This window comes from Microtus ochrogaster, chromosome 21 (genome assembly GCF_000317375.1).
Source record: "Microtus ochrogaster isolate Prairie Vole_2 chromosome 21, MicOch1.0, whole genome shotgun sequence".
NCBI classification, from domain to species: Eukaryota; Metazoa; Chordata; class Mammalia; order Rodentia; family Cricetidae; genus Microtus; species Microtus ochrogaster.
The window spans coordinates 6,398,942-6,426,317 of record NC_022022.1 but is presented as its reverse complement, the minus strand read 5'-3'; the positions used below and the strand labels follow the sequence as shown (position 1 = coordinate 6,426,317).

Sequence of the window (27,376 nt, the reverse complement as noted above, 5' to 3'; positions counted from 1 at the left end):
TTTTCTGAAAGAAATGAAGGACTACAACCCCTTGTCCTTCCTAGCCCTCCCCGGCCCCTTCCTCCTGCCTTGTGCTCAGTGTTCCCATCCCTAGACCATGCTGCTTTCTGAGGATCCTGGAAAAGCTATATCCTCTTTATCCAAGGCAGAGAGTATCCTATCTACCTCTGCCTCATCTTTTCTTGTTGTTGTTGTTGTGTGTGTGTTTTTATAAGATCTCCCCACATAACACAGGCTGGCCTGGCTTTGAACTCACCCTTACTTGGCCTCCCAAGTGCTAAGATCTGTGTGACCATGCCTGACCAATCTTATGGCTTTTATGTTTGGTCTAGGTAAACACTGGCCACATATGCCAAGGGGGTTTGATGTACCAAGCACCTGCTGGCCCTGCCAGGATATGGTGTCTGTAGGATAGAGAAGTGAGCAGGGGAGGGGGAGCTCCATGTCACTTTCTTTATTTGCCTGGTGTCTGCCGTAGTCCTTGGCGGAACTGGACGGACTTTGAGTGGAAGGTGTGGGGTGAAGGAATGCATGCCCTGCTCTCTGCGAAGCTCTTGACTTCTAGAAAATGTGCATCGTCTCTTCCCTCATTTTTATTGCCACACATTATTTCAGGACAAGATACAAAATTTAGACATTCTCGGGAAACTTTTAAGTAATGAGCATAAAATGCAACAGCACTGAAGTCCGATAATGAGCCATAACAAATGGTGGGGCTGTCTGAATGTGGGAGAAGATGACTGATCTGCTTCCACGGGGGTCAGCGGTCCCCCTTTCTCCCACATTCTTCACAGGGGAGCTCTGGTCCACAGCAGCAGGACCTGTGGCAGTGGTGGCATCAGGGAGAGTCACGAAGGAGCCACTGAGCCTGGTGGCCCTTCACGGCAGATCCTATGGGGCTACCGTGTCTATTCATTATTTACAGCTAGCTGTGGGTGGAAATTTACACAGACACTGTTTGGGCAGCAGCTCAGATCCATTCCCGAGGAACTGTTGTAGGGATCTGTAGGGAGGAGAAACAGATTTGGTCACCCCTCAGCCTGGGTTCCCCAGCCCCCAGGCCTTGCCCCTTGCCAGAGACAGCTATGCATGAAAGCCCCCCTGTTCTATGAGATCCTGGTACCCTGGCTGTCTTCCCAGTTGTGAGCCGCCATGCCTGGGGAGTCTATCAACTGGTGCTACAGCAGCCGAGATTGGGGGACAGGCAGGTCCCTGTCACATGCTCTGCTGGTGATGAGAGGTCAGGGTGGCTTGGCCAGACTCTGGCTCCATGGCCTGATATATCAACCTTAATTCTTCACGTCAGCCCAGCTTGGTGCTCTTGATTCAGTGCGAATGGCTCAGGAGCCCTGCTCCGTCTTTGTGGCATGATGCTGCCAGGCTCTTAGGAAGGAAAGGGCTGATCTGCCTTCTCTCTTGTCTTTTTCTTGTTGTTCCGATTCTCATTGCTTTAGAACAATATGCTGCAGTTCTGGCTGCTGCTGGCTGCTTCCTCCTGTGGGCTCTGACTTACCAAGCTTCTAGGAGACTTAGAAGAGATCTGACTTTCACAGCCCAGACTTCCAAGACAGAGACCCCTCCCACCCATGTCCTGGAGCTCACAGTTTGTAACTCCTCTTAAGTTATGACCATCTCTGACATGATTAATGACTCAGAACTGCGTCTGCTACAGAGAAGCCCCCAGGCCTTCGGGCTAGGAGCCCGACAAACTCACTTGCCTCCTCTAGACAGGGCGCCGGGCATACTTTCGGCGATGCATCTCATCCACTCGCTCCAGGTACCAAGTCCCTGGAAAGAGGTTGTTTGTGTCGCCGGGTGGTGAGAAGTTCACTGTGGGACACAGAAGAAGAAGCAGGACTTAGAAAGAGAGATGCAAGCATGCAGCAAAGAGCGGAGTAGTAAGAACGCCCACAGATGCAAGGGAAGCACTCCAGACTGAGCTGCCGTGGCTGTAAACCACCCCTAGACACCATATGGAAGGTAGAATCATATAGAAGAGGGGGTCTGGTCCTTGAGGTCTGCATGGCTGTTAGAGACCATCTGTGAAGATGGCTCAGTTGCTCAAGGTCTCGCCTCATAAGCACATCATAAAAATTGTGACCCTGGCCCATCACATCCTGAAGGTCTGATGAACCCCCCAGTACAGTTCCCAGGCACTGATGTGCTGTCTGGGGTGAATCGCTCTCTTCTCTCTTCCTGTCCCCTTTCTTACCCTTGTGGAAGAATTGCTCCCTTTGGTTCATTATGTCTGTGAATTCCTCAGGAGACATGCGCCTCCGGGAGTCTAGACGTTTGGGCAGATCTGACACACTAGACACCAGCTGCTCCAGAGGGGAACCTGGGAAGCAGAAGCAATATTAAAACGTCCTGTTGTCATCATCGCTGGTGCTAATAGGCAGCCGGGGTCTGGGGGTTGACGCCCTCCCCATGGTGCTTAGGTGCCTGGTCTTGGTCACAGCAGTCACACCACAGGCTGCTGACCCTGGCTGTTTCAGGTCCATCAACTTCTCTTTAGGGGGCCAGCCCATTCTTCAGGACCTGTTGCCTTGTCTACCAGGCTTCCTTGTGTCTACTCTGCTGTGGAGGAAGTGCTCGCATGCATTTCACCTTATACAGGACTTTTCTTTGCTCTTAATCCCAGTTTAGCTCGGTTAAGATAGCAGCCTCAGCTGGGGTGAAGCGCAGGGTGGGGCACGGTTTCGGGAATACCTGCTACAAGATGAGACTCACCTGGAGAGGCATCCTTGGCCACTCGGAAAGAAAAGAAACTCGCTGCTAAGCCTGAGCCATAGGAGAAGGCACCAATCCTGGAGCCAGCCAATTCTTGGGCAGAGTGTCTGCAAGTGAAAAAAAAAAATCCACATCAGCATTCTGCATTTCATATAAAGCTTCTGTGTGTCAGCCTTATCTCACCACTGCCCACCTCATGCAGCTAGAAGTATGCTCCACGTGCCCTGCACAAAGAGGGACCTTTGGTGGAATCCAGATGTGGGAACAAGAAGAAGCTTTGCCAAAATGAGAGCAGCCACAGCCCAAAGCGTGAAGGCAGAACTGTGAGGGCAGAGGCTTCCAGGTGTAGCAGATTAGACCAGTGGACTAACCCTTAGGGCTCCCAAACTACAATGGTTCAGCTTGTGTGTTTGTGTATGTATGTGTGTGTGTGTGTTGTGGATCTATGTATCTACCCACTGGGATCACAAATTAACTGCAATCGTTTGGCTGTGTGTGTGTGTGTGTGTGTGTGTGTGTGTGTGTGTTTGTACCTACCTACCTATGTAGCCCAGGCTGACCTTGATCTCTACGGTCCCCCTCCCCAGGTCTCCACAGTTCTGGGAGTACAGGCATTTGCTAGCACACATTCCTATGACTCAGTTTTCTGAGCATCCCCCATCAGTAATTTGATCAAGTTCACCTCTAGGTATCTTTTCTATATAATATGCAGTGTTCCCTTATAAACACCACAAAACAGGAAAAATCAGTACAGGTAACAGCCTTTGAGCGCTTTCTGAGCATTGTAATATTTTAAGGCAATTTTCATGAAAACTGGAAAGCATCCATAGTCGTTCATCCTCCGTACTTTGACCAGTTGTTAATCTCTGTATTGCTCACTAGCCACAGCCAAAAGAGGCAGGGATGAGAGCTGTACTAATATATGAGCATATGGATAGGTATTTAGAAGAGTGTTCCATACCATGTCTATTTAGCAAAGTAATCGTAGGTTCTCGTGTAGGGCCTAGGACCTACCCAGTCATGGGTTCTTGGACAGGTTTACAATACCAGGCATGAGTTCCCTCCTACGGAGCTGACCTCAAATCCAATTAGAAAGCGGTTGGTTACTCCAATAACATTTGTGTCACTATGGCACTGATGGGAAGACATCTGTATCTCACACACACACACCCCTCAGGGACAATCACAAAAGAGGAAAGAGAATGTGAGATCCAGAAGTCAGGTTAGACTGCAGCAAAATCGTGCCTTTGGGACATGTCAGGGCCTTTGCACTCATGAACACGCTGCAACTCTGGCTGCCTGCATTCGGCCAAGCCCATCACAATTCCTGCATGGGTAGAGATGGCTCATGCTGCCTCATCCTAACTGCAGAGCTGTTGGTAGCTGATGGCTGCTGAGGGAGGGGAGTCGGTTTCTTCAGGGTGTGGCCCTTGGTAGGTTGCTTATGCTCCAGCGGATGACCCTATACCCATACGATATAGGAAGCACTAACTGGATTCAGTGAGTTATATAAAAATAAAATAAAAGGGGTAGTTAAGTGGTGGTCCAGGAGGAGTTGCAGTATGTGATGGAGGGTGGATACAATCTAAGTACATTTATTTTATACTGTAAGAAATTACCAAAGGATAAAAAGGAACTGTGGAAAGCAGCCATTGTTACATTGTTACATTTCACAGGTACAGAAAGCAAGGCTCATACAGGTCCAGGAAGTTAGTTTTCAAGACAAGTGGTAAACAGGCTAGAACCAGTTATGGGGTCTGAAGCCAGCCTCCAATCCACCATGCTGTATTAAGTATAGAGATTTTAAATTGGTGAGATAAAGATACGCCCACAAGTTCTATTTTCTTCCTGCCTGGGTATATCTGGCACATTCCCCAGTATACACATGTTCTCTCTGGAGAAGTTCAACACAGCTAGCAAACTTGCCCCCAACCACCTCTGGGACAAGTGGTAACCTTTCACTTTATCCTCTAACTCCCCCTTTATTGTAAAAGTCTATCTCTCAACAAACCAAATGTTTCAGTGGAAAGGAGCATTGGCTGGGCCATCAGCTTACAAATGGGAAACAGCAGGTGGGAGGGGCAGTACTCACTGGGAGAGAAGGGAGGCCAGGCACCCGTAGAGGGACGAGGTGTACATGTTCCCATTGTTCGTGGACAGGTAAAGCGAGGCCTTGGTTTTCTTGTTGAATATGTCCAGGGAGGCCTTCAAAATCGCCTTGTCTACCTCCTTGTTGGTGTAGGTTTCTTCCAGTTTTAGACCCCTGTGAGGCAGAGCAAGATGTCACATGAGAGTTGACAAGAGAAGAAGGCCAGGAACTTGGAGGCGAGAAAGCTCTGGGGTGCATGGTTTTTATTACAAACTGAAACGTCTGTAGACCTCAAAGTCACATTCCTGTCGACTGAGACAGCATTTACACACACTTCATTGTGGCATCTATGCACACTTTCATAGTCTGTTAGAAAACTAGACACCAAATCCATAACCACACACCCTGCTTGGCTTTCGTTCTTTCTTTTTATCTTCTTCTCCTCACCTAATACACGGAGAGCCCTGCACAGCTGCCCCATCCCTTCCCTCTATTGAAAGAAAGGCTTAGCATCGTTTCTGCTTTGTGGAGGGCTGCCGGCTGCTTCTCATGGAGGGGGACCCACACCCGAGGTGCGAGAGAGCCTCCTCGCTCACCCTTCCCAAGCCTTCCACTTAAAGAAGACCCACCTGAAGGCCTCCAGCCCCTTGTATAAGTTGTTCTGTGTGTTGCCACTGGATGACAGGAAGTCATTAAACATCAGCCGAGCCAGGGATTTCTGGACCATCTTGCAAAAGGGCGTGTGGAAAATCATATATTGCACGTCGTCGAGGGTGAAAGGCTGGTTATTTCCAGCTAGAAAAGAAGGTGGAGAGGTGAGAGGCGGTGTGACAATGAGCTAGGAAGATCCTCCCTCCCGGATGTGACGATGCCCAGAGGCTCAGCTTCCTGAAGAAGTGGGTTCCACTCCCAGCAGACTCATGGGAGGCTCTCTCATTCATTCCTCTGCACACTGTCTCACTCGTCCCACAGGCCGTACAAAGTGCTCCCCCCAGGGAAAGATAAAGGAAGACTCTCGGCTACGAGTAGCAGCCCCGCTTTCTGCCCTCCGAGCCCCGTACCTTTCTTCCACTGGTTCTGAATTTTCTTGCGGTAGGCTGCGTAGCACCGATCCAAGGCCCGCATGTAGCACTGGATGGAAAGCTTCCCATCCACCAGTGGGTATTCTGAGGCCAAGTTTGGTTTGTAGAAGTCATAGACGTTCTCCATGTGGGTTCCCCTCAGCCCTGGAAAGGCACAGACGGTTTCAGAGACCGCCTCTCACACAGGCCGCCTCAAGCAGAAAGGATGGGTGAGACCAGTGAGAAGAGACGCCTGGCTTTGTTCTGTCGCCTATGCCAGAATTCTCCAAGCCTGACTTTATGGCTGAATGTCGTCTTTCACCGCTAGCGTCACCATGGTTCCCTATGGTTCCGAACCCGCATTTGGCAGGCCCACTCCACACACTGTCCGCGCACCCCCAGGCATGATGAAACCACAGATTCTGGCTTCTCTCTCTCCCCCTTAAGCAGCTGCTCCCCAGGCCAGACTTTGAGAGGAGAGCCACCACCATCCCCCGGCCCTGAGGAGTGCACGCGACAGTTTGGGATTAGGATCTACGACGTGAATGTACCACAGTACCACCTGCAGCCTCTTGGGAGTGTTAATTACGAACCTTGCTCCAGCACTAGAGGAGCCTTGGGCCCAATCAGCATCGCCACAGCTCCAGCGCCACCTGTCGGCCGGGCGTTACCGTTTGGGTAGACCGCAATATCACCACAGACCACCAGGGCATAGCGACCTGCAAAAACAGACTTTCAGACATCACTGCCAAACCTGGAGTAGAGAAGGTCAGCTGTGTGCCGAGCACAGTTTTGTATTCTGGAAATAAATGGAACCAGACCTTAAAAAAAAAAAGATAAAATAGTACACATAAACTCTAGTAAAACCCACAATCCATTTGTATTTGAAATATAAATTCAGTGCTCAATGCCCTTACAGTCTCACTATGGAATCCTAACTGACTCAGAATTATATATATAAATTACATTTAAAATTTTTTTATGCTTTTTTTTTGGTTTTTCAAGACTGGGTTTCTCTGTGTGACAATTCTGGCACTCTATTTGTAGACCAGGCTGGCCTCAAGCTCACAGTGATCCACCTGCCTCCGCCACCCAAGCGATTAAAGGTGTGAGCTACCACCTCCAGACTTTTGATGTAGTTTTTAAGTGAATGCATGTTCGCATGCATACAAGAAGACAGAACAAAAACCATGTGGGAGTCAGAGAAAAACTTGTGAAGTCAGACCTCGCTGCATGGGTGCTGGCGAAGGAACGCAGGTCATGAGGCTTGGTTGCAAGCCCCTTTACCCACTGAACCATATTGCTGGTCCCCAGGATTATTTGTTTTTTTCAAAATTTCGTTTCTATTTTTATTTTTTTAAATATTTATTTATTGACTTATTATGTATACAATATTCTGTCTGCAGACCAGAGGAGGGCACCAGATCTCATTACAGATGGTTGTGAGCCACCATGTGGTTGCTGGGAATTGAACTCAGGACCTTTGGAAGAGCAGGCAATGCTCTTAACCACTGAGCCATCTCTCCAGCCCCCTTGTTTCTATTTTTAGAGTTTAAGCTTTATTTTTTAGATTTATTTAGTCTATGTGTATAAGTGTTTTGCCTGCATGCATGTGTCTGCACTGCGTGTGTGTCTGGTCCCCATAGAGGTCAGAAGAAGTGGTTGAACACTCTGAAACTGGGGTTACAGGTAGTTGTGAGCCTCCATGCGGGGACAGGGAACTGAACCCAGGTCCTCTGCAATAACAAATGCTCTTAACTGCCGAGCCATTCGTTCGCCATACCTGTTTGTAGTGTTTTTGAGACATGGTCTCATTGCATATGCCAGGTTGGATCAAATTCAAGATCCTCCTGCATCAGTAAGTGGCTGATGACAAATTAGAGCCACCATGTCTGGTCAGTATTCCATTTCCAAAGTCGCTTAAAGCTCTGTTGATTGGCACGTGTGGGGACAGTTTAGGTTTGGACCAACCAACTTAGAGCACCTACATATTCATGTGTCTGCTAAAGCGTAGAAGGACAAGGCATCAGGAGGGAGGAGGCTAGGCTCACATGTCTGAAGACACGGCCTCCTAAGAAACTTATCTGGAGTGTTCAACTAACGCCATGGTTCTCGACCTGTGGGTCGTGCCCCCTTTGTGAACAAATGATCCTTTCACAGGGGTCACCTAAGACCATTGGAAAACACAGATATTTACATTATGATTCATAACAGCATAGAAAAATTACAGTTATAGAATAGCAACAAAAATGACCATGTTGGAGTCATCACAACATGAGGAACTGTATTAAAGGGTCACAGCCGTAGGAAGGTTGAGAACCACCGACCTAGGGGATGTGGAATTTGAAACTCAATCCCTGTTCTGACAGACACCTAAGCCATATCAATCAGACCCTCTCCCCAGGCACTGCTGCGGGTTGAGCCAAGCCTTTGAGCATGCTAGGCAAGCAAGCACTCTCCCACTGAGTCACAACCTAGCCACGGCCTCCTCAAAAAAGGAAGAAACCGAGGCCCACAGAACTTAAGATATTAAACTGTAGGATGAAGTTTTGAGCATCAGGAGGCCAACTCACATTCCTTCAAGTCCCAGGGCCTCCTCTCACTACTTGTAACAACCCTAAGAGAAAGTATTAGGGTTTTCCCTCACACCGTACATGTGGGCCACTGGAGAATAAAATAACATTTTTGTATGTATCTATTTTTTTCATTCTCAATATGAAAATTTCAAAAACTATAGAAAAGCACTTACATATCATTAAGGAAAAGACCTTTAAATTTAACCATAAAAACCAAATCTCTAGGGAGAGCCAAAATCAAAAGACAAACCAAAGAGTATTTACAATATGTATAACCAAGAAAAAAATCTATTTCCCTTCATTACAAAAGTCTTGTTTAAGAAAGACAAGCTGTGTAACAGAAAAATGACCTAAAATATTCACACAGACTGGAAGAAAATTTTTACCAGCTAAGCTCCAGACAGTAGGCCACTATCAAGAATTTACCAAAAAAAAAAAAAATGCTAAAATTAAATACCAAGGAAATTAAGCCCCAGTCCACAACTGAGCACATAAATGGAATAGACACTTTTCAAAATGGTGAAAAAGGAGCCCAAGTGGCCACTTGTTGTTTCAAGTGTTCGATATTCCTAGCCATCAGGTCGACTTTGAGATGCCACTTTAGCACCCCAGTCATAATGCCCATCGTCAATAAATCTACCAATAAATGCTGGAGACATCGCAGAGAGTGAGGAACACTTATTCAGTATTGGCGGGGCTTCAATGAATACAGCTACTGTGGGAATAAGTTTGGAGATTTCTCAAAAAGTAAAGACAAAACTAGCATATCACCTAACTGTTCTGCTCCTGACCGTATACCCAGAGAACCCCACACCCTTCCACAGAGGGATCTGCACCCCATGTCTACTGTTGTGTTATTCTCTGTGGCAAAGAAGAGGAATCATCCTAATTGTCCTCAAGAGCTGAGTGGATAAAGGAAATTTTTATATATAAAATAGGACATTATTCAGCCTAAAAGAAAAACAAAATCACGACGTTTGCAGGAAAACGGATGGACTTAAAATGTATAATATTAAGCAAGGCCACGCAATTTCAGGAAGAAAAAGACACGTTTTTGTTTGATTGGAAGTGTCACCCCCAATCCCTGGCATCAATAAATCCAAAGAGTCTGGAATGTTTGGGTGAAAAGTTTCATCCCTAGCCCCTCCCCTGGGAGTTGCCTCAGTCCAGACTCCACCTCCAAGAAAGCCTGCCAAAGGGTGACCCCCTGCCAAAGCTGCTCCCAGAGTTGCTCAAGACCACTCCCACGGGGTATTTAAACTGTCCCCACGGAGAACTAGCCCGCGGTTTCCCAGTCCTTCCCCATCTCCTCTCTGGGGCTGGAATGCCAACCCAGAAGCGCTGGCATCCATTAAACCTGGGCTTTTTCTAATTTGGTTTGATTTAGTCTGATTTGGATTATTGCATTGGTGGAGAGGTTTATCGGGATGCAAACCTTTTCAGGTTTTCTCTCAGATGTGGAATTTAGTTAATAAGATTTGTCTAAATGCAAACAAATGTGCACAAAGATTCACAGCATACAAAACGATTGTTCTGCAGCAGATGAAGAAGGACTGAAGGCAGGTGCTGGTCATGAGTTACAAAGCAAATTCTTTTTTTTAGTTCTCACTCTCTCGTGGAGTTTCTGGTTTTGGTGGTGGATACATGCATAAACGTACTTTCAACTGTGGAAGTATAAAATCTACAGAGTCTGTTCCGAGTGGCTCTTCTAACTATAGAGAACTCCATCGAGTTGAATAGCCTTTGAGTCTGGTTCATTTCAGTGTGTGCCTTTTGATGCCAACTTTTTTTTAATGATTAAGTTCTTCAAAAATCTATTTTCCTTCCTTTATAAAAGTCACGCCAAAAGGAAATAAAAGGACAACTCGAGAGAGTTCTCTCCTTCCACCCATGGAGCCTGGGGCTAACTCAGATCACCAGCTTGGCAGCGAGCACCCTCACCTAAAGAGTCGTCACGCCAGCCCCTCATTTTTATACAGCTCATTCTTTTCGCTCGCCCAGCTTTAACTTGGGATCCAGGATCCAAACTCCAGTCCTCGTGCTTGCCCTGAAAGCAAGTACTTTAACCACTGAGCCCTTTCTGCAGTCCTGGTCTCTTTACTTAAAGCAAAGAATATTGGGCTGTATATTTCCTAGGATCCATCGCCACATCAGGACCTTAAAATTAATTTTGTAATTAGTATTCACTTTATTTTTCTGTGTTTTTTGGTAACTACGGAGACCACCGAGGCCCCTCACACCCCAGTCACTACTTCATTCAGTTCTTCCCTCAGCCCTGAAAGGCAGAAAGGCAAACAAGAGCTTGGGGGCTCTGGGAGGTTAATGTGTTGGTTTGACTAAGAATGACCCTATAGGTCCATGTATTTGCGTGCTTAGTCACCAGGGAGTGGCACTATTTGAAAGGATTAGGAGATATGACCTTTTGGGAGGAGAGAGTCTTTGGGGGTGAACTTTGAGGTTACAAAAGCTCCAGCTAAGCCCCAAGTCTCTTTCTTGCCTATAGATCTGGATGAAGAACTCTCAGCTAAACTCCAGCACCATGTCTGTTTGCATGCTGCCATGCTTCCTGCCGTGATGGCAATGAGCTAAAATCCCTGAAACTCAGACACGAGACAAGTAACTGAAACAGTAAGATACCAATCATTTCATTTTCTCCTCTATGATCAGGTGCAGGACTCACGCCACGGGATAATGCACAGAAGAAATGAACCGCCGCATGAACATCTACCTGGTTGTTCTCACTGTTTTTGTTGGGCAATAGCAGCAGCTGTAGAAATAAATTGCCTTTCCCTTCCTTCCCAGGATAAAGCCCTCTGGAGAGCTAACAAGCAGAACATAGCGTTCAGCCTCTACTCTAAGAACCCGACCTCTGTAATGTCCCAGAAACACATACCATCCCAGTAGCTGGACTCCATCCAGTTGGCAGCATTGAAAAGGGAGGCAGTACCACCATAGCAGGCGTTGGTGGTATCTATGCCTTCGATGTCAGTGTTGCCTGAATCCTGGAAGAGTTCCATGAGCACTGTCTTCACAGCCTTGGATTTGTCAATGATGGTCTCCGTGCCCACTTCCAGGCGGCCCACAGCATCCCACGGCAGCTTCGTGCGCTCCATCAGCCTCTGCACCACTGTCAGACACAGGGAGTTGATGTCCTCCTGGACCGAGCAGAAGCCCATTCGGGTCTGGCCCAAGCCCACTGTGTACTTCCCTGCTTCCACATTGTTGAACTTCTCCAGGTCAGTCTGGTCCACGTATTGGGCTGGAAAGTAGACCTCCAGGGCAAGGATGCCTACATCTTTCGGCCAAGTGTCTGTTTTGGCCAGGGGAGCAGGAGGGATTGTGAAAAACCTGTGGTTAAAACAACAGCTGTAAATCCACTAATGGCCTTTTGACAGTTGCTGCGAAAGCAATAATGGGGTAATTAGTTCATTCACGTTTTGGTATGTTTTAAAGCTCTGTTAGCAAGGGAGTGAAAATTTAGTAGTTGTATCTGTTGACTTGACACTTTCATCCTTTAACTCATCCTAAATCCTAATCACATACCACGCTAGTTCTGTGATGGCTCTTTGAATGGCAGTCTAGACTCCCAGAGTGTAACGTCAGTGTTGATGATCAAGTCATTAGGATCTGGGATTGCCTAGGAGACAAGCCTCCATCTTTGAGAGTAGGTTAGCTTTCGGGCCTGCCTATGAGGGATTATCTTGATGGTTTAATTGAGATGGGAAGGCCCACTGTAGTAACCCACATGTGACTCAGTTTCCATCTGGAGTCTATTTCTGACTTATAAGTCATTGAGTTCAAGCTTGCTTGTTTCACTCTCCCTGAGAACTGTTAAAAAAACGTTTTGATTAAGCCCATAGGAAAGAGCATTGTGCCCATAAAAAGGAACACATTATCTAACAAGACACAAGCTGGTAAGTGCCAGCCCAAGGCACGTCCAGATAAAAAAAACTATGCTAGCTTTCTCTAAGGACAGACTGTACCACTCTTTATTCTGCCTTCTGCCTTTAACTGGTTTAAGAGCAAATTCTAAAATAAACTCTGGGCTGGTTGGTATTTATCAAACCGACCTCCCAAATCTATCCTATGTTTTCTGTCTCAATTTCTTTCAATCTGCCATTTCCTCAACCTCACACCCACTTCCATGTACCCTAGCTGCCTTTGTTGGAGCAGGCTCCAACAGCCCACCCTGGAGGAGTGTGGCACTTTACCCTGGGTTGGGTCCTAGGCTGTATGAAGAGGAAGAAGCAAGCTGAGCGTAACTACTCCGTGTCCTCTGACTCCTGACTGTCTCAAGCTCCTGTCACTGTGACCTCCCCACCATGGTAAACTGAACCCTAAAACTGTGAACCAAAATAACTGCTTCCTCCCTTAAGTTGCTTCTGTTAGGATATCCTGTCATAGCAAAAGGAAGAGTAACAAATACAATAGCCTTTATACTTTTTATCTGTTTATTATTTTAACTTCTAAGAGTTTGTTTTGTTTTGTTTACATGTGTGTCTTTTGTTGTTGTTTTGGATTTGAGATTTGTGAGTCAGAGTCTCTCATTTTACCCCAGGCAGGCTAGTTTTTCTGGATTCTCCTGACTCTACCTCCTAGGTATTGGGATTGCAGGGGTGCTGGTTTGAATAAGAATGGCCCCCATAGGCTCATAGATCTGAACGCTTGGTCATAGGGAGTGGCAGTTATTATGTTCTTCAGCTCGGAGAATAGTAATAACTGTCATAAAAATACAACTGAGCAGGCAAAAGAGACAGCTTCTGAGCATAAAGAAGGCATGCTTTTTAACAATTAATCCAATGAAAAAAAGAAGAGATGAAAATGCATGAAGGAAGCCTATGAGACTTAGCAAAGCACAGCTGAGTTAAGACGGGCCTGGCAAAGTGGCTCAGCAAGCAGGGACACTTGCTGTCCACCCAGTGACCTGAATTCAAGACCTAGGATCTACATAGTGGAAGGGGAGAAACAACTCCTTCAGACTGTCCTCTTATCTCCCCTCACTGCGGCACAGACACAGCCATAGCATACACACATACATGTGTACGCACATAGTAAATAAATAAATAGAAAAGTGAGAGATAGAAATTCCAAAAACAACAAAAGAAATAACTCAAGTTATATATAAAGAACCGTCCATTAGATCAACAGCAGATACCATGCAGGATTGTAGAGAATGGGGTGATACATTCAAAGTTCTGAAAGAAAAGAACTGCCAACCAAGAATATTATATGCAGCAAAGCTATTCTTCAGAGATGAAGAAATGAAGTCTTAGCAAGATAAGAAAAAGCAGGGAATTCATCACTGGCCAATAACTTCTAAAAGAATGTTTATGGAAACTCTATACTGAGGTGATAGAAAATGACCACACTATGAAGACATCTGAAAATGTAGAACACAATAGCAGAGTGGATATATGTAAAAGGAGAAAGAGAAATCTATCAGAATAGAAAACCATCAAACCACATTGATGAACAAGAAAAGGAAGGAGCACAGGCCATACAAATGACCAGCAAAACATGTATAAAAAAATAAAAGACACTCCAATATCCCATCTAAAAGATATAAATTGGCTTCGGACTACAACCAAGTCCTATTGATACACTCTCTACAGTAAACTTATTACTACTGAAGATACACCTAAACCAATAGTGACAGGATAGAAAAGATACATAAAAAGAACCCCCAATGCAAACAGGAGTACTTATGCTCATGTCAGATAAGATAGACTGTAAATAAAGTCTGTAGAAAGAGATGAAGAAGGTTGCTGTCTAATAATAAATGGACAGCAAGAGGAATAAATAGATAAATAAATAATAGATAAAGTCAGCAAGAGGAAATACTTGTAAATACAGATACATTCAGTGCAGGGGCATGGATTCTATAAAGCAAGACTTCAGATAGAACTGGAAAAACAGATCCTAATATATAACTGGGGATTTTACCACCACCACTTTCATCAATAGATAAGATAGATCATTGAGACAGACAGTCAACAAAGGAACAATAGAGTTCACCTGGGCTGTAGACCAAGCGAATGAAACACGTTGGCAGCACATTCCACCAACAGCTGCTGTTTCTGGACAACAATCTCAATGCAGGTGAAACTGTTACATTCCAAAGCCCACGAGACACAGCAAAACCAACCCTTGGAAGGAAGCATATGGCAACATGTCTGTGCCAAACAAATAGATTATGAATAAACAACTTAATGATGCAATGCAGTAAACAACTTAATGATGCAATACAAGGAACAAGAAAAGTAAGAACCAACTCAAACGTATGAGAAGGAAAGAAATAACAAGCAGCAGAGCAGAAATAAACAAACTAGAAAATAAAGCAATGAAAGGAACAATGAAATAGAAGTAGTCCTTGAAATAATAAATCACCCTGATAGGCCGTTAGCTTAATTAATCAATTAATTAAGCATGTTCAGTAAAGGAGCAGCCCGGGGGCATATTATCCAGTTAGTCTAGTCAATCAGAAAGCTCCATGTTCAGGGAATGATGCTGTCTCCCAAACTGAAATGGAGAGTGTGGAAGACACCCAGTGTTGACCTCTGACCTCTTTATAAGGTACGTGCGAGTGTGTGCGTGCACGCACATGCACACACACATGTATTTACACATGTACATGTGAGCATTTAAACTCACACACTCACAAATGTTTAAAAAAGAAAAAAGAATACTCCTACTATATATATATATATATATATATATATGTATGTATGTATGTATATATATATATGAACAAAGGTGTTAGGTGTTAGGAGACTTGACTTCAAAAGGTACAAACCTGGGCATTGAAGTGCATATCCACCATCCAAGTACATGGGCAGCTGAAACAGGAGGTTGTGTGTAGGAACCCAGCCTAGGCTACTGAGCAAGGTCCAGGTCGGCCAGTTCTTATATAGCAGAACCCTTCTCAAAGCAACAACCACACACTACAAAGATATAATAGCTCAAACTACACAGCCCTGAAATAAAAACAGACACATAGACCAACAGAGCAGAGCAAAGAACTCAGAATCAATAAACCCACACTTTCCTAGCCAGCTGAGATTTTGCCAAGGTGTCAAGAATACACCTTGAAGAAATGAACTTCTCCATGAGCTATCCACCCACAGTAGAACTGAGCCCTGACTTTCTCCATACAAAAATAAATTGAAAATGGGTGAGAGTCCTGAATCATAAATCTACTGGAAGGAAATGCAGGACACATGCTAATCTAGGTGGGTAAAGATTCTTCTTGTTTTGATTTGATTTGTTTGAGACGTGATTTCACTATGGAGCCTGGACTGGAGTCACTAGGTTGCTTAGATCAAACTCAAATTCATAATCCTTCCCTTCACTTTCCCTGCTTTTATATTACTGACCTATCTATTTATTTATGTATTGACTTATGTATGTGTGTGGGCATCAAAGGGCAACTGTGAGTGTCCTCTCCTTCCACAATGTGGGCTTTGGGAATGGAACTCAGGTCATCAGACATATCAGCTTTTCCTGCCAAGCCATCTCACTAGTCCTTCAAATACTTTTTAAGAACCCCTGTCCCTATCTCCCCTTACCCCCCTCCCAACCCACCCTTAAGATCCCGATTTTTTGCCTGGCAATCTTGTCTATGACTTCTCAAATTTTGCATGCAAATGGATGGAAATAGAAAATACTATCCTGAGTGAGGTAACCCAGACCCAAAAAGTGAGAAGGGTAGGATGGGGAGAAATTGGGGCAACGGGATGATTGGGATACTGGAAGGTTGGATAGGGGAGCAGGGAATCACATATCTTAATTAAGGGAGCCATCTTAGGGTTGGGAAGAGACTTGGACCTAGAGGGGCTTCCAGGTGCCCAAGGCGAGGTCCCCAGTTAGTTCCTGGGGCAGCTGAGGATAGGGAACCTGAAATGATCCTATCCTATAGCCATACTGATGAATATTTTGCATATCACCATAGAACCTTCATCTGGCGATGGATGGAGATAGAGACAGAGACCCACACTGGAACACTGGACTGAGCTCCCAAAGTCCCAATGAGGAACAGAAGGAGGGAGAAGGTGAGCAAGGAAGTCAGGACCAAGAGGGTTGCACCCACCCACGGAGACAGTGGGGCTGATCTATTGGGAGCTCACCAAGGCCAGCTGGATTGTGACTGAAAAAGCAGGGGATAAACCCGGACTCTCTGAATATGGCGGACAATGAGGGTTGCTGAGAAGCCAAGGACCATGGCACTGGATTTTGATCCTACTTCTTGTTCTGGCTTTGTGGGGGCCTAGCCAGTTTGGATGTTCACCTTCCTAGACCAGGATAAAGGGGGGAGGACTTTGGACTTTCCACAGGGCAGGGAACCCTGACTGCTCTTCAGACTTGAGAGGGAGGGGGAGAGGAGTGGGGGGAGGGTGGGAGGAGTGGGAGGCTGGGAGGAGGCGGAAATTTTTTTTCTCAATAAAAAAAATGAATATGTAAAGGAAAAAAAAAAAAAAGAACCCCTGTCCCGGAGCAAGGCAAATGTGATTATTTAAAATGGAACATGCTTCTGAACAGCACAAGGAACAATATGAGACTAAAGACAACCTCCTATGGGAGGAAATCCTTGCAATCTGTTCATTTGAAGGGTGCAACTCTCGGGACATATCAGGGACTGAAACAACCTGACAACAAAAATCCAAATATTTCTGTTTTTAAATAGGCCAACACCTGAGTCACATTTTTCGAGAGAGGATGTACAGCTAGAAAACAGGTGCAAACACACGCAACATCACACCTCAGCAAGGAGATGCGGAGCAAAGGTCCAAGATGGAGCCTCGCCACAGTTAAAATGGCTCTATAAGGAAATGAGCAGCCAATGCAGGGAGGGCTGCAGAGAAAGGAAACTCTCAGGGCTGGTGAGATGGCTCAGTGGGTGGGGGAAGGTGCCTTTCTGCCTCTCCCGTGAAGACAGACTGTGCTCAGTCTCTGCAGTAACCCACAGGCCAACCCCTGGGAGTTGCCTTCGGACCTCCACATGTGTGCCATGGTACACACACCTTCTCGCGTGTCTTACAAGCACACACAATTTTTTTAAAAGAAAAACCTTTCATACAGAGATGATGGGAGTGTGAATTGATACAGCCACACAGAAACTGTACAGTTTTACAACCAAAACCCAGAAGAGAACTACCACCTGATCCAAGAATCTTAATACCAGTTACATACCCAAAGAAACTGAACTGAACAAACATCTTGCATGTCACACACACTAGACACTTGCACACTTATTGTATAACTATTGACCAGAACCACAATAGAGAATCCTTTGTGCTGTCCGCTGACAGATGAACGTGCGCACATACATATATGCATGCTGGAATATGATTTAGCCATGAAGATTAAATGCTGCTGCTGCGGTGACATGGATGGGACATACATTTGGCAGAGAAAGTCAAATAGCGCATGTTCTTGCTCACAGGGGGTAGCTAAGACACCAGCCTCAAAGCAGTAGAGACTAGAACACTGATACAAAAGCCTGGGGCAGGGTAAGGAAAAGGAGAGACAGGGAGAGGATGGTTGCTGTGCACAGGGGTGCAGCTGTATGGGAGAAATACGTTTCAGTTTCTGTTTTGATTTATACCATGATGCTGGGACATAAATATGAGACATTTGAGGCAAACTCACTGAACCACATCCTCACCCAGAAGTAATTTTCTTTTTTAAAAAATAATTTATTTATTTGTTTTTTATGTGCATTGGTGTTTTGCCTATATATATGTCTATATGAGGGTATTGAAGTCACTGGAACTGGAACTGAAGTTACAGGCAGCTGTGAGCTGCCATGTGGATGCTGGGAATTGTAGCCTGAGCCTCTGGAAGAGCAGCCAGTGCTCTTAACCACTGAACCATCTCTCCAGTCCCAGAAGTAACTTTGAATGCCCTATGATACAAGCAGGATCATTATGATTGACAGTAATTAATTATTTCAAAGTAGTAAGTAGGGAAGATTTTGAATGCTCACAACACAAAAAGATAGTAAAAGTCTGTAAAGATAAATAGTCAATTGCCCTGATCTGGTCATTGCAAGTTGTGTGTGTGTGTGTGTGTGTGTGTGTGTGTGTGTGTGTGTGTGTGTGCGTGTGTGTGTGCGCGCACATGAATGCTTAAATGTCACACCATCCCTGTAAGTATGAACAGTTATTGTATGCCTATTAAAAATAGTACACCCAACTACCTGCGGAAAGGCGCAATCCCTTTCTAAGGTCGGCTCTGTTACTGTCTCCATCCATTCGAGCTGTTGTGATCCTGATGTTTTATTTTCACATATGGTAAAAGCTCTTGGAATAATCTAGAAACCTTGACGGTCTTTACAGTGTACCTCTCTCGCTGTCTTCCTCTCTCCTCTCTTCTACCACACATGAACACACAGATCCTTTTCCCACTTGTTGCTGTGTTTGTTTTGTTTTGAGACAAAGTCTCACCTCATAGCCCAAGCTGGCCTTGAACTCATGACCTTCTTGCCTCAGCCCCTGCAGTGCTGAGGTTGCAAATGTGGGCCAGTACACCCAGGTCATTTTCCTATTTTTAAAGGAAGTTTTTCCTTAACTTCCAGTCTGTCTGTTTTCTTCTGATTGGGACTTTTCAGTATTCATCAGACACTCCCCATGCAGAGCTGACTCACCAGAGACTAAGGCAGACACCCTTTGTGCCCACAGAGGGGCAGGCATTTTATAGCTCCTTGTGGAGTGGAGCAGGCCAACCCGTGGGAGCACTGAAGATCAAAAGTGTAATTTAAATGGAGATCAGAGAGAATGGGGGGGGGGGTCAGTAGAAGAGGGAGGAGAGATTTTTTTTTCTTTCCTGTGTCCCTCCTTTGGTGAAAGTGTGCAGTTTCCCTTCTGAGCTGCAAGCGCCCTTCCTACAGGATCTGAAGCCAGTGCCCTTCTTCACTATAACTCTAGTGAAGTGATTCCCCAGTGTTAGGAATACTGTCTAGTTGTCGCCTTGGGCACCTGGCTTACAAAGCTTTCTCTGTACCACAGAGGCTCTGACTCTTATTGAGTGTTCCTCCCTACCTGCACCTCTGTGGTCCCCAAATTCTCCCACGAGGAGTCACTTTTAAGGACCCCAGTGAGACAAAAGAGCATCCTACGGTCAAGAGATACCGAAGCAGAGTGATTCGCCTCATTGGTCTCTGACAGGAAGAGGGCAGGAGTTAACTTAATTATTTGGTGCCCTCCAAATAACTGGAGTTTGAACTTTCAAATATTTATGGGGGAGCGTCCCCAGGACCAAGAGCTAATGGTTAGCTAGTGTTTGGAGCTGCCAGCGTGGCTACTTTCCCTTCAGGTTAGTGTCTCTTTTCTGCCTTATCTGGGCTGACTGCCTCCCTCACTTCTCATAGAGACAAGATCCAGGGAGAAGTGCAGAGAACTAGGGACTCTCCTTATCTTCTTGGAAGAGGTTTTTCTGGACGTGGATTTCAGGGCCTTGGAGATTAAAGTACTGCACAAAGGCTTCCAGGAGCATCCGGGCACTTGGTTAAGAGTCCCCATCCTGTGCTTTCTCCAAGGACGATAACTGCATTGAATTTAAAGTTGCTTGTTCTTGCTGCCTAGCGCAAGAATCCGCACCAAGCTCTAATTCACTTCATCCTTCCTGCTTCCCTGTGGGTTCACAGCTAACTATCTCATGCTCGGCACCCATGGTCGGCATCCATGGTTGGCACCCATTGTGCAGAGAAGGGTGGTGTTGTGTGAAGGCGTTACACAGAGAAGAGGGCAGGGCAGGAAGGAGGATGGCTATAGTTCAGTTGCCAAGACTGGAGGGGGATGAGGACCATGAAAGTGATACAGGAAATATCATGTAGGGCAAGGGAAGCAGAGATTCTCTGGAGAGGCAAAATAAGGAGAGCTTCATGGGAGAGGCTAAATCTGAGGTCAACCTTGTTTCCTTCGTTTATGTTTTTCAAATGTTCCGGGGGGAGGGGGTGTTACATGTACCACAGCACATGTGTGACAGTGCAGAGACACATTTCGGGAGTTTGTTCTCTTCTTCTGCCATGAACATTCCGGGGACTGAACTTAAGTCCTCTGATTTGGCACCTTTACCCAAGGAGCCACCTCACCAGTCCTCAAGGACAGCGACAGATGAGTGACGTTTTGTCAGTGAAGGACTGGAGGGGGTGGAAGGGCAGTGGCCACAGTAGGGCTGTGTGAGCAGGCTAGGAAGCCTTCACAGAGGAGGGTGTGTAGTGGTTATGAGTGAGAAACATGAAGACCAGGGCAGGGAAGCGGATGCTGGGGGTGGAGATTATTCTGGGGTGGACTTAAAACCGATGCTGGTTTGGATTAGAGGTGAACTACAGCAAAGATGACCTACAAAGGCATTAGTAGTTCAGGTAGCCAGCACTGAGGTTAACCATGAGGCCACCAAAAGGGAAATGTGAACAAGGATTCCAGAGCATGAGCCAAGGAAGCCACAGAGCGTTGATGAGGAAGGAGGCTTGGGTAGTGGTCCACTGTTGCTTAGGGAAAGTCTGTGCCAGGTGTGGTGGCTGGTGGCACACACCTATAATCCCAGTGCTCTGGAGGCACGGGAAGATGTATCTGCATGAGTTAAAGACCAGCCTCTTCTACATAATGAGTTCTAGATCAGTCAAGGTTTACATAGTGAGTTTTTAGGTCAGTCAAGGCCACATAAAGAGATCCTTTCTCAAAAAGTGGGGGGGGGCATGGGATGATCACCCTTGTTCAGACCTGAAATTAGTAAATCATGTCTATCACTTCCTCATGCAGAAACAAGCTAGATTCTGAACTGGAATATTCTATTGAAATCCAGTAGTTTTGCAAGGGGTGGGAGAGTGGAGATGATGGCGGAATCATAAAGAACAGAAAAAAGGTGAAGGGCATTGTCTGTCCCCTCTCCTCCACACCTAACCAGGCTTCCTGGAGAGCAGGCAAGGGAAGACACAAGAGCAAAGGGCTTTCCCAAATATTCAGTGTTCATGAGTGTAAGTGAAGGGAAGCCTTGGGACTATGATCTCAGTGGGCAGCGAGCAAAGGAGAAAATAATTCAGGGGCAACTGGGAACCCAAAGCACGAAGCACAGCTGTATCCCGTTAGTTCTGGGCAACCACAAGTACTTGGACCAGACTAAAGGGTGTTTACGAAGAATCGAGGCATGAGTGTTCTTGCATAAGGACATGCACCCCCACACACACACACACCTTCTATATTTCATCTCATAAAACTGAAGCATGGAGAAACACAGCTTCCTCTTTTTGGTACGTTTTAGGTCTTGCTGCCCTGAGCTAAAGTGAGCAGTTGAACTAAGGTTGCAGCTGTGGGATCTGGTTGCAGCTAGGGGATCCGGTTGCAGCCGCGGGATCCCCGAGGAGTTCTGCTGCCTCCTGCAGCTGGCAGAGGAAAGGATGCTGTTTTTCCTAAACAACCTGCATCAGAGACTTTGGTTTGGATGTTTTCAGCTCAACAGCTGGCAGGCGCTGTCTAGTACAGAGGCAACAGAGCTCCTTTGAAGCCAACTTGTGTGTTTAGGGCTGAGTGCAAGCCTCACCAGCTTTTGCCAGGGATTCTAGTGATTTCTCCGACAGGTCCTCTGCCTGCTTGTCTGACCCTCAACGCAGGCGACTCACCTCTGCTGGGCTGCTGAGAGCGGGTGAGCAGGTGTGAGCGAAGCTTCCTGCAACACTCTTCTCACTTGGAGGACCCTCCTGGCTGGAGCCAAAAGCCGCTGCATCGCTTGGGTATCAGCAGAGAGCCAGCAGCAGTCCGGGGACCTTGGGAGAGATGCCCAGCACTTGTGGGCTGGGCTTTATAAGTCTCCAGGACTCCAGCCTCCGGAAGCTCCGCCTCAGCTTATCGAGGCCTCTGCCTGCTTCGGGAAAACTGGGCCAAAGGTCTCAGAACCAAGTCAAAGGAAAACATCATCTCTAACATGTACATAGCTGCCCTGCTCCTGGCTGCTTTCTGGCTGGCTGGCTCTGAGGCGTCCTTGGTTGTCAGCCTTATATTTGCCCAGCCATGAAAGCACATGGAAACATGATCCTAACTAACAGTCACCCCAACTGGTCCCCGGCCAACCCCCCCTCCCTGCCCTCCCGCCTCCGCTCCTCACTCCCCTGCTGAGTGACTTTTTTTTTTTTTTTTGAGTCCGGTACTTCCTAAGTAGCCCAGGCTGGCCTTGAACTATAAATCAGTCTTCCTTCCTCAGCCTCCCACAAGTGCTGTGATTACAGGTAAAATCTTTTAATACCGGCCTTTCCAGCAGCTGAGAGTAGGTGTTGTCTCACATGTGAGGGGTTGGCTGGCTTTGATCCGTGGAGCCGGCTATTTTCTTCTTATCTTTATTGCTTATCGTATCGTATTACATATCACCATATGCTCACACAGTTCTACATGGTTGTCAAGAGGGCTGCAGCTGGTGCTGCAGGAGAGCTTCAGGGTCCCTCGAAAGGAGATTGTCTTGAAGTCCAGGCTCTCCTAAAAAGGAGAGGTGTTAGCGGGAGCCTGGTGACATCAGGGAGCAGGAAGCTCTGCTAAGCTGCAGAGTGGGGTCCCACCCCCCACCGTGTCTTTGACCTTGTGTACTACACCTGTGCGCCCAAGTACACTGCCGCATGCAGGCACCTCTGGCTGCCCGAGGCTGATGTCACTTCCTCTACCACTCTCTGCCTTAGGTTTTAAGATGGAGTGTGTCTTTCTGTGAACCCTCAGCTTGCCTATTGGGCTAGATTGGCTGAACAAAGAGTCGCTGGGATCCGCCTGGCTCTGCCTCTCCAGAACTGGGGTTCCAGATGTGTGCTTATCCAGAGGTGTGGAGTCCCAAACCCAAGGTGCCATACTTTCACTTTATCCATTGAGAGCCCTCCCCAGCACCTGTGCTACTTAAGACAAAAGTTCCTGCAATCTGAGGTGCTAGGTGAGTGTCTGCCCCACCCTTCTTGGGGCACCAGGTTCTATCCCTTACAATGATCACGCATTCGCTTAGCAGTTGATGCTGTTAACCTGGATGTCTAATCCAACTCTGTGAGAGAGTCACAAGAACTGGGGTAGTTCTGGTTCGTTTATTTCCCTGAAGCCAGAAGCTCTAGACATCTCCTAAATCTGAGCCTCCTAGGTCACCTTTATGTTCTTGTCTCCATACTGCTGAATCCAGCTAGACTGCTCTCAGGTCACACCTACCTGCGACAGCCTCCTTGTGGCAAGAACCCTACCAAGAGCCTGTTCATAGATCTCCAAGCTCTTAGCACGCTCCCCCTGGGGTCAAGATTATAGAACAACAAGGGCTTCTCTCACTCCCACAAAGTTTACAGAACTCAGGTTGCCAGATTCAAGGACATCAGTGGCAGCAGATGCCTCCTCCCCCATCCCTACACCTCAGCTGTGTGTGCTCCTCCTCTGTACTCCCTCCAATTCCTGGAGTCAAATGTTTCATCTTCCCTTCCCCCACATGTATCTTGGCTCAGGTCTAGCTCAGTCTCTGCCTGGTGCTCATGCTTGTCCACTGAACCTTCTTCAGAGTTCTGTCATCAAGAGACTTCTTTATTGCCGTCTCTTCTCTGAAATGTCCGTTGTTTATTGTCTGAGAACTGGGAATTCCAATGAATAAATCAGCTGGCATTCCCGTGGTTCTTCCCAATGATGGTTTTGATTTTTTTTTTTCTTTCTCCACACACCGCTCCTCTGGCCACAGACACCCAAGGCTCTTCAGTACTTGGAACAAGGCGTGTGTCTCTTGGTTCTTCACTGATACCTCTAAGTACTGAGTATTTACATTCCCCATCCTTACAAAGCCTCCCACTGTCAACTCAAATGTGGTGGCACATTTCTGTCACCCCAGCACTCAGGGGTAGAGGCAGGAGGATCAAGCATCCCTGATTATCCTGTGATAAGTATTCAACTCAGAATACATGAGACCCTGAATCAAAGCAAATAAACAAAAACTTTCTTTCTTAAAGTCCAAGCCATCACCCACCCAATGTCCCCCATTTCTTTCAGTCCTGTAAGAGTCTTGCTCCACTTCCCCTCCAAGGCATCTAAACACGAGGACCACCGCTTCCTCTCTACTCTTAGCACCTCCTACATTGTTAGCGATATCAGCCTTCATGCTGGCGTCCTACACATTTGTCATGTCCAGGCTCTTGCCTTCCTCTTGATTTCAGTCTCCCAGCTCAGTCATAATCTTGACCTTGTTCAGACACTTGTAACTTGGACACAACAACGGAACCAACTTCAGATACTTATTAAAATTAACTAAGATAACATTCACAAATGCTTGTCACAAGTAGTTGGCAGACACAGACTACTCTGTACATGCTCAAAAGCAGGAGGGGAAATAAAGCTGATTAGTCTGATGGAATTCTTAGTGCTTGCTGAGGCAGGACGCAAAGACATGGAGAACCATGGGCAGGGAAAAAGGCCCTCATCCTTGACTCTGGTTAAAGTCTGTCCCAGCCGAGCATCAGGCTTCCTCAACTTTGCCATTTGCTGTGATGTGTTGGCACCAAGGCTGCCGGCAAGGAGACACTATCCCTTCTCTATACAGACATTTTATGTCAAGAGAAGGGCCTCATTTCTTTTCCAAGATTCCAAGTGGGGATCTCAAACAAGACTATTATAAACTCTTCTGTGTGGTGAAGATACCTTCCTGCATCCCTTGGTGCAGGACGGTTGCCTGTTCAAAGTCATGTCAACTGTCCCTTAGACTTGTCATCTCATTCTGTTTCCTTGGCAACATCACCAAAGTGGCATATATGATTATTTTAAAGGCAATGAGCTGCAACAGTCTCTTAGAGAAACCCATGCCCATTGTCCTTGCAGTGTCTTATTTTCTTCCCAAACTTCTTTCTTTCCCTTAACTCTTGTGCTTGAAATTCTGTGTTAAATAAAAAACCCTTTATTTCTTCTGCATGTGTATATATGTGTGTGGCAGGGTACAGGTGGAGGTCAGAGGTCAAAGTAGTATCTCCCCCCCGACCCCTTCCTATCACTATTTTCTGTTTTGAGTCAGGATCTCTCTCTGGAGTTGGAACTCGTTGATTCAGCTGAACAGATTGTTTAGCAAGCCTCAAAGATGCTCCTGCCTTTTCAGCCTCAACACAGTGACTGCAGGTGCACACCACACCCAGGTATTTATGTGGGTGCCAGGGATCTGGACTCTGGTCTGTACTTTACCAATGGAACCATCCCTCCAGCCACCTACACCAGTTGTCTTTTGATAAACCCCGATTCTGCTTCATGCTTACTTGCCCAGAAATTCTTTCTTGTGTTGAAGCCAACATTTTCCTGAGTCTAGGTACATCCCTAAAAAACTTAGAGACTCTTTAGGTCGTTGAAGGCAGCAATCTGTCTTTATTGCAGCAACACTTATGGCGGTGCCTCGTTTATCACTTACAGGAAGGAGAATTCCAGGGTAGAAACTGTCTACACAGGTTGACCACTGAAACTTGGGTGATGTGAAGGGGTTGAACACTGCAGCCTCAGAGCCTCAGGACACTTCATCCAGGGTGGTCTCTAGCACCCTAATAAGATACTCTTTGTCCGACCTAACACCCTGCTATTAGCCAGACCTAAATCTGACAGCGAAGAAGCCTTTGGAATGTACTAGCTTACCAGAGGGCTAAGAGTGTTGGAGACAGCATCCAAGGCCAGTAACAGAGCTAGCAGAGCTCCCCCATCTTACTGTAACTTTTCTCTCTGAGGTTTCCACCAATGCATTTTAAAAATGCATTGATTTATAACTTTCTTTATTCTCTTACCATCAAAGTCTATGAAACTGCCTCCATGTTGGACACTATATTTGGGGAGGCCTAAATGCATGTCCTCAGGTCAGGGTCATTCAAGTTTTGTTCCTGAACAAACCATGTCCTTTATTCCTTTGAAGTGAGAGCTGTTTCTTTTGACAACACAAAATCAAACTTCTGTTAGATTGAATGTTTATGTTCTCTAGTTTTATCAAATTAATACATTGTGTGTTTGCAATCCTGTATGTTTGGGGTTTTTTTTGTTGTTTTTTTTTGTTTGTTTGTTTTGGTTTTTTCCAGACAGGGTTTCTCTGTGGCTTTGGAGCCTGTCCTGCAACTAGCTCTATAGACCAGGCTGGTCTCGAACTCACAGAGATCCGCCTGCCTCTGCCTCCCGAGAGCTGGGATTAAAGGCGTGCGCCACCGTCGCCCGGCTGCCTGTATGTTTGTATAAAATCCCAGGGTTCCCATTCAGCTTCCTCCATCTTAGTGACATCAGGAGGATATCACTGCTTGGATTCCTCCAGATGTAGAGTCAGAGGGTGAGAAGCAGCCGGAGGATGGAGGTGGAACTGTCTGGTTTGGTAGTTCCTTGAGAAGGAGGGAGAATGACCTTGCCCTTTGTTTCCCCAGCAGTCTGGGATGCTGAAGGCTCAGGACCTACCACTGGATTTGATGACAAGGAAGTCACTTGGGACCTCAATAAGAGAGATTTCAATAGCAATGGTGCACTAGGGACAAAAGACCAAAGAGGTTGTAGCACAATGAATTTGCTACAAAGGAGGATATAGATTAGGTGCAAACAGTAAAACACAGAGGCCTGCAAAGGGAGTTTAGAAGATGGAGTTGTACAGGAACAGTACGATAAGAAAAACACAGTAGGGAATGGGACCTGGATGTGAGGGAGAGGACAGAGCTGGGGAAAGGCCCTTGTGTGGACAGAGGTGGCACAATCACTGTGTAAGTGGTGACTGGCCACTAGCCCAAAGCAGGTACCTTTCTTCTCTAGTAACAGGAGGGCGGAGCAGGGGTGGAGGGGGAAGGGGAGCAGCTCTTTTGGGTAGTTACTGTGTTCTCAGGGGAAACAAGAGTCAAAGTGTTCAGCTGGGAATGAGGATTTGAGCATTTAAATACAAACTTTGTTAGATCTCTCTCTCTCTCTCTCTCTCTCTCTCTCTCTCTCTCTCCCTCCCTC

At 46.3% G+C, this 27,376-nt stretch overlaps 1 protein-coding gene across 2 annotated transcripts; it reads right to left on the bottom strand.

Moving 5' to 3' along the window:
* Window positions 1-571: 571 nt before the first annotated feature.
* Window positions 572-22,175, bottom strand: Hmgcs2 (3-hydroxy-3-methylglutaryl-CoA synthase 2). 2 transcript variants are annotated; one of them, XM_005357081.3, is made up of 10 exons: window positions 22,072-22,175; window positions 11,350-11,804; window positions 6,474-6,599; window positions 5,881-6,045; window positions 5,449-5,614; window positions 4,823-4,993; window positions 2,731-2,837; window positions 2,213-2,338; window positions 1,715-1,830; window positions 572-1,003 (listed from the first exon to the last, which is right to left on the bottom strand). In XM_005357081.3, exons 1-9 carry the CDS (start codon window positions 22,173-22,175, stop codon window positions 1,724-1,726), a joined length of 1,527 nt encoding a protein of 508 aa, XP_005357138.1. In that variant the 3' UTR covers window positions 572-1,003; window positions 1,715-1,723. The 2 variants fall into 2 exon arrangements, with proteins under 2 accessions (XP_005357138.1, XP_005357137.1); XM_005357080.3 differs by having other exon boundaries at window positions 1,719-1,830.
* Window positions 22,176-27,376: the final 5,201 nt, after the last annotated feature.

Excerpts from the sequence above, each read along its gene's own strand:
- Hmgcs2 (XM_005357081.3), bottom strand. The coding sequence starts at position 22,175 with ATGCAGCGGCTTTTGGCTCCAGCCAGGAGGGTCCTCCAAGTGAGAAGA. Across the intron at positions 5,615-5,880 it reads TCAGAACCAGTGGAAGAAAG|CTGGAAATAACCAGCCTTTC; the intron begins GTACGGGGCTCG and ends CTTCTTTTCTAG. Across the intron at positions 2,339-2,730 it reads GGCCAAGGATGCCTCTCCAG|GTTCCCCTCTGGAGCAGCTG; the intron begins GTGAGTCTCATC and ends TCTGCTTCCCAG.